The 11824-nt window shown below is 41.7% G+C and overlaps 1 protein-coding gene across 1 annotated transcript in view; it reads left to right on the top strand.

Moving 5' to 3' along the window:
* Positions 1-2430: 2430 nt before the first annotated feature.
* CUL3 (cullin 3) overlaps positions 2431-11824 on the top strand; it is a 54948-nt gene continuing 45554 nt past the window's right edge. The window contains exon 1 of the mRNA XM_086844816.1: positions 2431-2941. Coding sequence (XP_086700942.1) covers positions 2876-2941 — 66 coding nt within the window. The 5' untranslated portion in view covers positions 2431-2875. The remainder of the gene's footprint in view (positions 2942-11824) is intronic.

Here is an 11824-nt window from a genome sequence, read left to right as displayed (position 1 = left end):
AGCAGATATGACACACTGGTCACAAATCTGCACCAAAAGAAGGCTCAGGCTCCAAATTCAGCTTCTAGTAATAAAATCAGAACTTTTATTACACTTGTGCTAGTGTGTGGTAGCTGTAAACTCGTATGTAAAAGAAAGCTATTTGACATAAGCATTGAGATTACTTGGTAGGAGCATAATTTTATTTTTTGTTGAATGCAATGTGCCAGCCTGAACGGTGTCTGAGGGTGAGTCAGCACTCTTCCACCACTTTTAGATAAAAAATGTGCATTAAGAGCAACTTAGATTGAGAAGGCAAAGAGCCTGGTTGTCCAGGGTTGCCATAAGCATAAAGTCAGTGTCAGGAAGCACAGAAGCAATCATTAGAGAAGTTAATCCGGAGCCATCTGCAGTAAAAGTTGGGTTTTTTTCTTCTTTCTTGAAAGAAGAAATTCCAGTTCCTCAAAAATGGTTTGTGAGGAAAGATTTGGGTTTTAAAAAGTGCACTTAATTTGTTGAAAAGTGTCCTTGAACATTTTCAAAGTGAAAAATCTTGTGTTTTAGTATAAATTTACTTTTACTTTAGTTCTGCAAACTGTTTTTACAAGAGTCAGACATTTTCAAATTATTTTATCCTAACTGTTATGGAATGGGGAAAAAACCATATTAACATAGGAGTTTGTCCTCATTTGGCAAAGGAGGTACTTAGGAGGAGAAATGACATTGAAATTTTATTGAAACCATGTGCAAGCCATATTTTTCATATTAACAACTGGTAATCTTTCTCTTCTCATCTCATCTTTGTTTGATCTACATTTTGACTATACTGTAATTTTGAAAAGGACTGGTTCCTATTGCATAGTCATGTTGCAATCATTGTTTATTGTGTTGCTCTTATATAACATCTATTCTAGGCGTATATACTTAATTCTGATTAGGAGATTAAAAAAAATATGTCATATATGAACATGCATAGTCCCAATAGGAAGTGTTTGTAACCAACTCCAAGAGACAAAAGTGGCGAAATCACTGTTAAAGAAGGTGAACTAGCTCAGAGAAGGAATGCTGGCTCTGTGCCCTGCAAACATGTTCAGTGTACAGGCACCTGTAGGAAAACACTAATGATGGAAGTACCTGGAGCGGGATGCAAAATGCGCATCACACAATGCCCTGGTATTCAGAGTCCAGGTCAAGAGTCACCCAAAAGAAATTCTCTTCCTGGCTATGCCACCTCCTTCCTTTGGGGGATCTTGAGCAAGACATGTTTTGACGTACATTTCAACTTCAAAACCCACTAACTTTTTCAGTCAGCCCCCTGGCATCTGGGACCTAGATTCTTTCTGGCTGACCAGCCTAGCTTCCAGAAGTGCTCCTCTGTTAACTTACGGAATCTGACATTTTCTAACTATTCTGCAGCAACTGCCCTTTGCCGAACGACCTATATTTAACTCCGGGCACACGTAAGCATTGCCTCAGTTGGCACCCTCATTTCCCAAGCACGCATTGCAACGCAGACAGAGAGCATCGGTGAGTACACCTACCTTGCATCACGGCACTGTGCAGTACAGAGCATCGGTGGATACACCTGGCACTGTGCAGACACACAGCATCGCTGGATACACCTGCCTTGCATCAAGCACTGTGCAGACACACAGCATCGCTGGATACACCTGCCTTGCATCAGGCACTGTGCAGACACACAGCATCGCTGGTTACACCTGCCTTGCATCACGGCACTGTGCAGACACACAGCATCGCTGGATACACCTGCCTTGCATCAGGCACTGTGCAGACACACAGCATCGCTGGATACACCTGCCCTGCATCAGGCACTGTGCGGCGGGACCCGCCTGCCCTGACATGATTCACAGGGGCAGCACTGGCAGCCGGGAGATTTCCGAGAGCAAGGAGCAGGAAAAGGAACGCAGTGCCAGGGTGACACCGGCCACGGGGCAGGTGCTGTTTGTCCGCGGGGCTGTAGCAGCTGTGAAGCCCACTGGCACCTCCCTGTAGTGGCACCAAAACCCGCACTTTAAAACTAATGAAACATATGTCACAATCCCAAGTGGGATATGGAGCAGGTGGCGGAGTCGCCATTCCTGAAGGTGTTTAAGAGGCGTCTGGGTCTGGCTGATGTGGTTCAGTTGGTTAAGGGGTACAGAAGCAGCGCTGAGTGAACAGCTGAACTGCAAGATCTTAAAGCTCTTTTCCACCGCCGATGACACCGCGCTTCCCCGATCCTGTGGCACCGGCGGGGCTGGAACCTCTCCCGGGCACCCGCAGCCCCGCCGCCCCTCACGGGACGCACCGGCCGCCCGCCTTGGCCCCGCCCCCCTCGCGCGGCTCTGGTTTCCGCCAATCAGCGGCGCCCTCCCCGCCCGCGCGCCTTCCCCGCCCTCCCCTCCCCGCCCGCCGCGGCCGTGCTGGCCCGCCGGAGATGGGACGTCTCGCGAGAGCGGCCGAAACCTCGCGAGAGCAGCGAGGCCCCCCTCCGCCCCCGCCCCCGGCCCTCCCGCCGCCCCCGCCCCACCGCGGCCGGATCCGAGTGTGCCGGGCGGTGGGAGGGGAGGGAAGGAAGGGAAGGAGAGCAAGGGAAGGAAGAGAAGGGAAGGAAGGGAAGGGGGGGCGCCCGGCCCTGCGCAGTGAGCGATGTTTGTCCGCCATCGCGGCGGAGGCTGAAGGAAGCGCCGCCAGCGGAGCGAGGGGCCCGCGTCGCCGCCTCTCCCGCCCGGCCCGGCCCGGTCGGCCCGGCCCCCGCGCCCTCCGCGCCCCCCGGGGGCCGCACTCGTAGAGAAGGTCGCCAGCGGCCTCCCCCGGCCCCGTTCCCGGGTCCGCCGCCCCGCCGCGCGTCCCCCGGCTCTGTCGCCCCGCGCCGGAGGCGCCGCCGGGCCCGAAGATGTCGAACCTGAGCAAGGGGACGGGCAGCCGGAAGGACACCAAGATGCGGATCCGCGCCTTCCCCGTGAGTACCGGGCCTGGGCCGGGCCGAGCGGCCTCCGCAGGCCCCGGCGCCCTGTGGGCCGCGCTGTGCGCCGGGGCCGCGGGCAGGGGCGGCCGCGGGTGCGAGCGGGGCGGGGGAGCTGTCAGCTGGCCTCGGGCACCCCCGAGGGCCGTGCGGGGCGGGGGGAGCGTGCGGAAGCTGCTCCTCAGGGAAGCGGTGCCGTACGGCGAGTGGGAGGCGGAGGAACTGGTCCCTGCGATTATCGCCTCCCTTATCAAACAAATCAATTATGAAAATCTGCGTACGGCAGTAGGGAGGTGGGCAGTGGGGGCTGATTTCTTTGTTTTCAAGGAAAAGGCCTCAAAGAGAGAGCCGAAGGTTATGCGCCTTCATCAACAAATTTAGTTAGCCCCGGAAGATGTGGGGGGGAATATTTATTTATGTCTTCTGCAGAGTTTCCTCTTGCTGAATTTCTCTCTCCGCTCCGTAGAAGAGGCTCTAAGTCGTACGATTATAATACTTAGATGGCACAATGCCAGCTGTTCAGAAGGTGCTACTATAAACATGTAGGCATAGGTAACTTGCTGCAGGTTCGGCAGAGTCGTGAGCGTGCCTTCGCTTTGAGTTACAGAGGGGAAGGAGCCAGATTATTAATTTGAATTGCCATAACGCTGCTGTGTTTTGACAGTCGGTTCAATTAAAGCTTACAACAGAATAACAACTACAGCACGAGTAATGGCGTTGGGGAACGAGAGGAATAGGAAAGGTTCAGTCTGCCGGAGGATGCCCAGGAAGCGTGTGTGTGTTCAGCGGGCTGTACGTTAAAAAGAAGATACTTAGTTGAGTCTCTGGCTTTTAAGGCTTAGCGTTGGCTTTTAAGGTTTAGCCTGAACTTTTCAATGCTATGTCTGATCCCAGTAGGCAGTGATGTAGAACTAATGTGCTGTGCCTTTATAGAGAAACTGGACATACCTGTTTATCTCATTTCACTGGCAAGGCATATATCAATATATTTGCTTCATCCAGACTCTTGCTGATGAAATTACAAGATTGTTTATAGTCTCAGCATCCAACTTTACAGCAATCTGAGTTATACTGTTTTACTCTTTCCTTTACTTTTAATCATTGATAGTTGGTTGCATTTAGTGGTAAAAGAAAAAAAGCGGACAATGAGATTAGAATTTTTAGCTGATGATAGGTTTTTCATCTCCATATTTAATTTATTTCTTTAAAAAGCCTTTTCCAAGAATGTCAGTTTTGGATTATAGAAATAAAGGAGAAGACTTGCTGCCATGAGGCCACGGTTTTACTAACAAGTAGTAGGAAAACCTGTACAAAAATAAACCATGACAAAAGCAATGCGTATGTTTTGTAACAGACTGCACCAAAGATAGCAGTCTTTTAATTTGATAAACAGATTCATGTATTCCAACTGTGAATACGTAGCTATGGTCAGACAACAAAAGCAGACTTAACAATGGGATAAACTTACGTTTTCCCCTCTTCTGTATGTGAAATTTGTTTTGCAGGGGTGAGAAATGCTCTAATGGAGCCCCATTCTTACATAAAGTTAAACATTGACAAGTTTTTTAAAACTGTTTTTACTACCATTGTCTTTCTTTTTAGTTGCTTAAAGAATATCTAGGTTAAAATGTGAAAAACAAAGTGTCTTTTCTCTAAAATAACTCAGTAAGTCACAAGACATTAAGGCCTACAACTGTTTGGGGATATCTCTTGATAGCAACTTTCCAGGTGTCCCCTTGGATGTTTTGGGGTTTTTTTTTTACCTAAGATAATCCTGTTGATAAAGTGTTTATAGAAGAAAAGCATGTACTTTGTCAAGAGATCTGGAGGGGTTTCCCTTTCTCAAATGCAGAAGTCAGCATCTGTAGTTGAAAAATCTTGAAACACATTTTGTGTAGGCTGAAGTGGTTGTAAAGCTTGGTCCAGGAAATGACTTAGTGCTAGTGACTGCAGCAGGATTATTTGTGTCAATGAGGTGAATTTTTGTGGGGGGTAGAGTCTGTGTTTAGAAAATGTAGTACTCATGCAGCAGCTATGGATCCTCGCTCTTTTGTCCCAAATGTGGTGCTTCTGTTCTTTGGCTCTCAATTAAGAGCGCTTCCAGAGGTGGTTTTGTAGGCTGCTTCAATTTGTCTTCTTATTGATTATCTTTCCTCAGGAGGTCTTCCTGTTTTAGATTAGTTTGCTTCTTGCATGGAGGTAGCTATTTACTATTACATTAGGCTAGAAATAGCCACATTGGAACTGTGGTGTTCTGGAGCATAGCAGTGTTAGCATAACTTCCTCCGTGTAGGTTCTGGTTTTTAATATTTTGCATTTTTATAACATATTTCATCCTTCTGTTATTATAATATCTAAAGGAAAGGAAAAATAGTAATTTGCCAAACATTACCTAAGTTTGCCTTTTCGACCTTATGCAAAATTTAGTAGAAGTGGGCCAAAACATTGGAAAAGCACCAGTCTGCTACCTGGAGATCTTACTACTTAGGAATTAGTTATATTCTAGATTTTTTTATTCTTATTATTCTTATAATTTGTGGCAGATTATCTATCATCCCAAGTATCCATTAAGATTTGTTAGCTCTTGGTGCATGCTGTGATGTGCTTTTTCTTACCTCAAGGGCAATGGCATGAGGTACACTGTTTTGCTGAAGTGGGTTTTACAGTAATCAAAAGTAGCTGAGAAAAACAGTTTTTTGTATGTTCAACCAATTTTTCTTTTCCTAATTTATAAACTACCTTACTAAAAAGAACCTTGCCTTCTCTTGTTCATCATTACTTAAAGACGATAATCTTTGCATCAGAACTAGTCCAGATGAGGATGCTTTCTCTGAGACTTCAGACTTGAGCATATTTCAAACCTGGGAAGAAGAAGAGAAATAAATTGCTAAGAGAATTTGTTGGATATTCAGGAAAGCAAACTCATGAGGTTAAGCTTGTGCAGTTATCCTTATGTACCACTACAGAATACTTCCAGTGTGCTACTTTCAGTATCCACTTCTGGTACTTTTAACACCTCCATAAAATGTAGCTGTTCCATATTTATATAAGGTCTATTCAGAGAGCATTCAGGGTGAAGTTGAAGCCAGAGATGGAGCAGGGGAAGAGGACTTTTGAGAGACAGAAGATTCCTTTTTCTTAAGCAGTCTTCAAACTTTGTTGTTTCAAATTCATACACACTGTGACAGATATGAATATGGATGCTAAAAATAAAAGAAATTCAGAGGTGTCATATAATTGTCCATAATGTACATTGCAGTTAGTAAGTTGAGTTTTTTTAATTATTTGGGAGAGTGCAGTGTTCTACTGAATACATGTGCATTGTATGAAAGTGCAGGTTTGATACAACTACAGAATGTGAATTTCTTGCACCTGTTTTAAGAAGTGTTGGGGGTTGTTTTCTTCCAGGTTTAAAGGTGCTCTCAGGGTCTCAAATTGGCTCTCACTCCTTAACTCTCAGTGAGCCCCTTACTGCTGGCTATAGGAATACTTCCAAAGCTCTCAAACAAATTTGCAGCAAATCTGATTTTAAGATGATTTAGTTGATCTGTGAAAAATGCTGCCAAAAATGGTACATTTGCACTTAAAACTTTTGCAGAGATGTGGTTTCTGTAAGGGAGCTCTAGAATGTATAAATTATGGTTCTTGCAAGTGTATTTGAGCTGTTTTGTTGTGACTGGTTAGCTAGTGGAAAACTGTAGCCTTAAATGTGTTTTGATGGAAAAGTAGTACATAGTAAAAAAAATTGCACATTCCTTACAGAAGTAATCCAAATGTGGAAATTCAGAAAGCATTCGGGGAATTAATTTTCAAAATTTAAACAAGCAACATTAAGCTGTGTTGAATGAATTTTCTTGCAAGAGCTCATTCTTCTCTCAATGCAGGTATCCCCATAAAATTGGTTGGACAGATCTTTTGGAAAGCCAGTATGACCCTGTAGATTACTGGGTTCGAACATGGCAGTTGGAGGGGGTTTTTTTGAATGCTTTCAATAATGTTCCTGCAGAGGTGTCTTTCTTCTCTAGAGCAGCACTACAAAACAGTGTTTTGCTGGTTCTCAGAACTATTTTGGTGGATCAGTGTCACATAGTTATGTTATGAATTCTGCACAGCATTTAGAGAGATTGTACACCTGCACTTGCAATAGAACAAGACTTTAAAAAAATATCTGTAAGCTTCACTGACTAGTTTTTTATTTGAAGTACTTGGGCCCAAGAAAATTCTCATTTTGTTCAGTCTTGTGCAGAAAGACAGACAGCCTTTTGTGTCCTTCAGCTGTTTAGCAGTTGATGTTACTTCTTCATCAAAGAAAGTTACATTAACTTAGAAGTAGATAACTCCAGCTCTTCCATGAGAAAGTATTAAGAGTCATATTTTCATTGCCAGCTCTCCTTTCTCCTCGATCTAACAGCCACTTGTTCTAGGCTTTGTGTAGGCAGAAGGCTTTTTTTTTTCAGGGAGCACCAACTGCTTCTGTGGTTTGTTTTGAGTCTTGGGGAATGGATGATGCAAGTTGAGATGAGGTTTGTTAAATTCATGCTTCAACCTACAATGTGTAGATATCTCAATTCCAGAAGTTGGTGTAAATTTGGTCAATCTTGAGCATCTATCCTGAGCAGATAGCCCCTAGAAAAAACATCGAAGTGTGGTTGAATTTTGAAGCATTCAGGTTATATAAGTGGTACGTGAGGATCTGCTTTGGCTTATAACCCTCAGAGCCTGCGTGAGGTGTTGGGGAGAGCATGGAGAGGCATGGAAGGTGGGAAAAGAGTGGAATTGGGGTGTGGTTTACTGCAGGCTTTTTCAGCTTTGAATAAAATAATGTGAACATACCAAGTGCTGCAAGATCACCTGGTTAACACCATGTTTTACGTGCTTAGCTTGTGAATTTTGATTACTTTATATTCTCAAACATATTTATGGAAGCATCTTAGCTAAACCCATGTAGTGTTCACGGTCATAGGTTCACATTCCCAACTGAAATTTTGGTGGGCTTAAAAACTAGGAATAAAACAGACCAAAACACTCAAACACTGTTTCTTATTCATAGGAAGGAGTTTTTGTGCAAATTAAGAAAAACATGGAAATACTTGATATTTACTGGATGGTTAATCTTATGAAGTCCTTCCAGTTTTCACAATTTTTTTTTTTTTTTCTCTAATGAAATGCTGTGAGCAAACTGAATGTCCTAATAATACATTTAGAATTTTTAAGAGATGAGAGCACTAATTCCAGGGCACTCTGGAATAGGTGGGTTTTTATTTGGTTGGTTTTTTTGTAACACACTGTCTATATTATCTTTTAGTTTTTGCCTCACCTAATCTCGTTAGCATTCCTCAGTTATGTAGATGTTCAGGTTTCAGTTACAAATTATTTTGGTTTTCCTTGTTAACTGGGTCTTAAGTTCTGAGCAATCATCATTTGCATTGGTATTGAGTTTTGAGGCAGTGCCTCTGCTTGGCTCAGGAAGGGACAGTGCTTGTTATGAATCTTGCAGAATTTGAAATTTCCTTACTTTTGCACAGGACTACAAGGCTAAAGCTAAAGTGATCTGTTAGGGTTTTTATAGTGGCTAATTCGATCTGAGTTTTTTCAAGTTTCCTTAAGTTTCTCCATCCCTTTGCTTGAGCTGTATAGTAATGCATTATTAATGCATTATTAAACAGGAATTACTATATTTCCCTAGTAGTGGTATGTAAAGAACTTTATGAGAGTACCTATAAAAGTGATGAAGAATTCTTGATATTCTACATGAATAATTGTAATAGTAGTATCTAACAAAAAATTAGGATTTTTTCTGTAAAAGATAGTAAAATTTCTCAAAATTTTCCTTTTAATCTGTTCTGGACAGGTACACACAGCGTAAATGACCCCATTTTTCAGAATTTCAAGCAGGTATTCTGAAGTCTTAGGCTTTGATCTGTATGGTAGGTAGTCCCCGTGCAGGTGCTTTTAAATTTTTATCACCACGACTGATGCGCAGTCAGTGTCTCTGTATGTGGTGAAAACATTTTGTGATAGACTGGGACAGATTTTTCTTAAGATAGTTTGGTTGAGTCCATTCATAAAACAGAGTGATTGTGTTACAGTCTAAAATAGGTTCTTGACCTTGTACATATGCTCACTGGATCTTATCTTTGATTTCTAGTAGCTGTACAAGTGGAAAAGTAGCTCTTGAGAAGTAAGGTCATGCTTTTCATTCTGAGTTGGGTTTTGTGGAAACAGAGCAGGAAAGTAGCATTGAAGAAAACTCAGCAAAACCAAGCATACTTTTAATCACATGATTATTTTATTTTTGTGAAGGTCAGTTAAAGCCAGTAGAATTTTTAAATGACTGATGTTTCTTTTCTGAAGGTGCAAGTACTGGTGTTTCAGCATAAGTAAATACTGTTAGATGGCATAACAAAAACACTTCCATATTGACTTTTAACTGTTTAAGAAAGGCAAAAAGTGCACTTAATACCTGAGTACTGCAAGGACAAAACTAATAAACATTTATGTGTGGATGGTGTTTGCAGTGGAGTGCCCTCAATTCTTTAATTAGCTGTGTATAAAATCAATGTTTGAGGGCTGAAACTGTCTTGCTTGTAGTTCAAATAAGGTGTAATACTATGCAAAATGTGAGCAGATAACTTGCTTTATTGGTTTATGATTATGAATGAGGACCATTTGTGGAAAAGCCAATTTTTGTTTAATGCTAATGAGAATAAGCATAAGGCAATAACATAAATTATACATGTGAATGATATAAAATTGAACAAGCTTATATAATAAATTCATAACATTAATTTCTTGATTGCATGTGGTCTGAGCATAGGCCATGCATGTCTTTTTCATACATTTTGTATTTTGTATGTGAAGAATCTTTGTTCAAATAAACATGTTACTTCCATACTAGTTTTGTTTTTAAAGTGTTGAAAGCACCTAAGTGGATCTGGTTAGTTATGTTACATACATGGATTTAATTGTAGCTGTGAATTTTTTTCTATGCAGTCATTTCAGTGTTAGTCTTAAGTCTTCCAGGTGCAGCTGGTCTGTGCACCTCATCATGTGTTTGTACCATGCAGTACAAAAAATCCCCAGAGAGAGGTTATTGTCAGGACACAAGAGTATTGATTATTTGTAAATTTGTAAGAGGTTTATTAATTGTATCTTCCTTCTCCTACCTGAAGTAAGCTGAGGAGGGGAAAAATAATCATACTGTGTTTACCTCTGATTAGCATAAAATTGTATTTTTCTATTCCTCTGCAAATTCTCAAATTGTTCTGCTGCTGTTATTAAGGAGGAGGAGTTGTCATCAAGCCCCCAAAACCTCTCATGTCCCTTCAGCCCCATCATCACCCTTTCTTCCTTAATCCCCCCATCGTTCATTGTGTTCCTTGTTTTGAAATGACTACAGGAAATGTGTGTATAAGCTGGTGTGTATTTCACAGATTTCCTCTTTACATAGTGTTGATTTTTGGACAATTGTAAAATACTGAGCTTCTTGTAGGTTAATTGAAAAAAAAGCCAGAAACAATTCCTGTGGGATTTGCTTTCAATGTTGGGTAGCTGAGGAATGGGCTATTTGATGTTTAGGGAAGGTATCTGAATTCAGGTCATCAAAGCTGGAAAGTTAATGAAATAATAGATTTTTTCACTTGGAGAGATGATACCCCTGAGGAGACTTGGTGCCTTCCACAGAAGGTATGGATGTGCAGAACAGCAATGCTCTTTCCTTTGACTCTTCGTAACTAGGATTGAGGCATGCTGCATCTCTGTTATTTTTTAAGGTTATTATAATGTTGATGTTATAAAAGTCACCAATACAAAATATTTGCCAAAAAAACCTGATTAATTTAATCCCTTATTAAATTAAGATTTTTTATTTTTACATTGTAGTGTTTGTTGACTGATGGTCTTAAAACTGAATTGACATATTATCCCACATTGAATCAAAGTTTTAGTCTATTCTGCCTTGGTTAAAAACAGTATTTCTATTAGTTTATAATTAGGAATGATATGAGTAGTCTGGGGTATAGTGGTGCTGCTTCTGCTGACAGTGACCTGTTGTCAACAACCTGCTGCTCATCACCTGCAATGCTGAGCTCCTACTGTTGTAAAGGAAATAAAGAGAGTCACTAAATCCCATTGAAATTTGAGATTTCCAGCTATTTCAGTCCTTGCTAGTAAATCTCGTTAGGTTATACATAAGCAAACAATTTCCCTTTCTGCTTTCAAGTCTTTAGTAAACTGGAAGTAACTCCAGTGGAAGAGGAATGAGCCACCTTCCTTCTCCTGCAGTGTAAGAGCCTGCACATGGCCCCTTATCCCAAGTAAGCAGCTTTGAGGAAATTTGCAGGCGAGTGCAATTTGTGTAGCTTGCTCACAGTCACACAGTTGTCAGGTTTTGAAAAGCTTGGTCTTGGCTCCTACAAGCTTTTATTGCAGTGGAACGCTAAATAACTTGAATGATTTTTTTAGGATTTGGCCATGTTTGTAAATGGGAAAAGGCATGCCCAATAATTTATAAAATTTTGTGCCACTGTTTGCACTGTCTTGTCATTTCACCTTTGCCAAGAGCCTGTTTGACAGCCACAGCCATACAGCTGAGCTGTACCTGTCCCTCCCCACACCTTAAGAGACCTCCAGAATCCTACTGACATGTGAGGAATGATTCACTCCCAGAAATCTAGCTTTTCTTTGTTCCATATTCTGCTGTTCTAATTAGGTTCAAATATTTTCTTAACACCAACTTTATTTATCATAGAAGTAATGCTATTGTATTTCTTTCAGGAATATATTTCCTCCAGTTACACAAGCCTTTTTATTATTTTTTTTTCCATAGCTTTAGTTTGAGGAAAATTGTTTTAGGATTACTACTTTTGAAGTGAGTCAAGA

Source organism: Cyanistes caeruleus, chromosome 10, assembly GCF_971803275.1.
Source record: "Cyanistes caeruleus chromosome 10, bCyaCae1.hap1.1, whole genome shotgun sequence".
Taxonomy (NCBI): domain Eukaryota; kingdom Metazoa; phylum Chordata; class Aves; order Passeriformes; family Paridae; genus Cyanistes; species Cyanistes caeruleus.
This window is presented reverse-complemented; position numbering and strand designations above follow the sequence as displayed.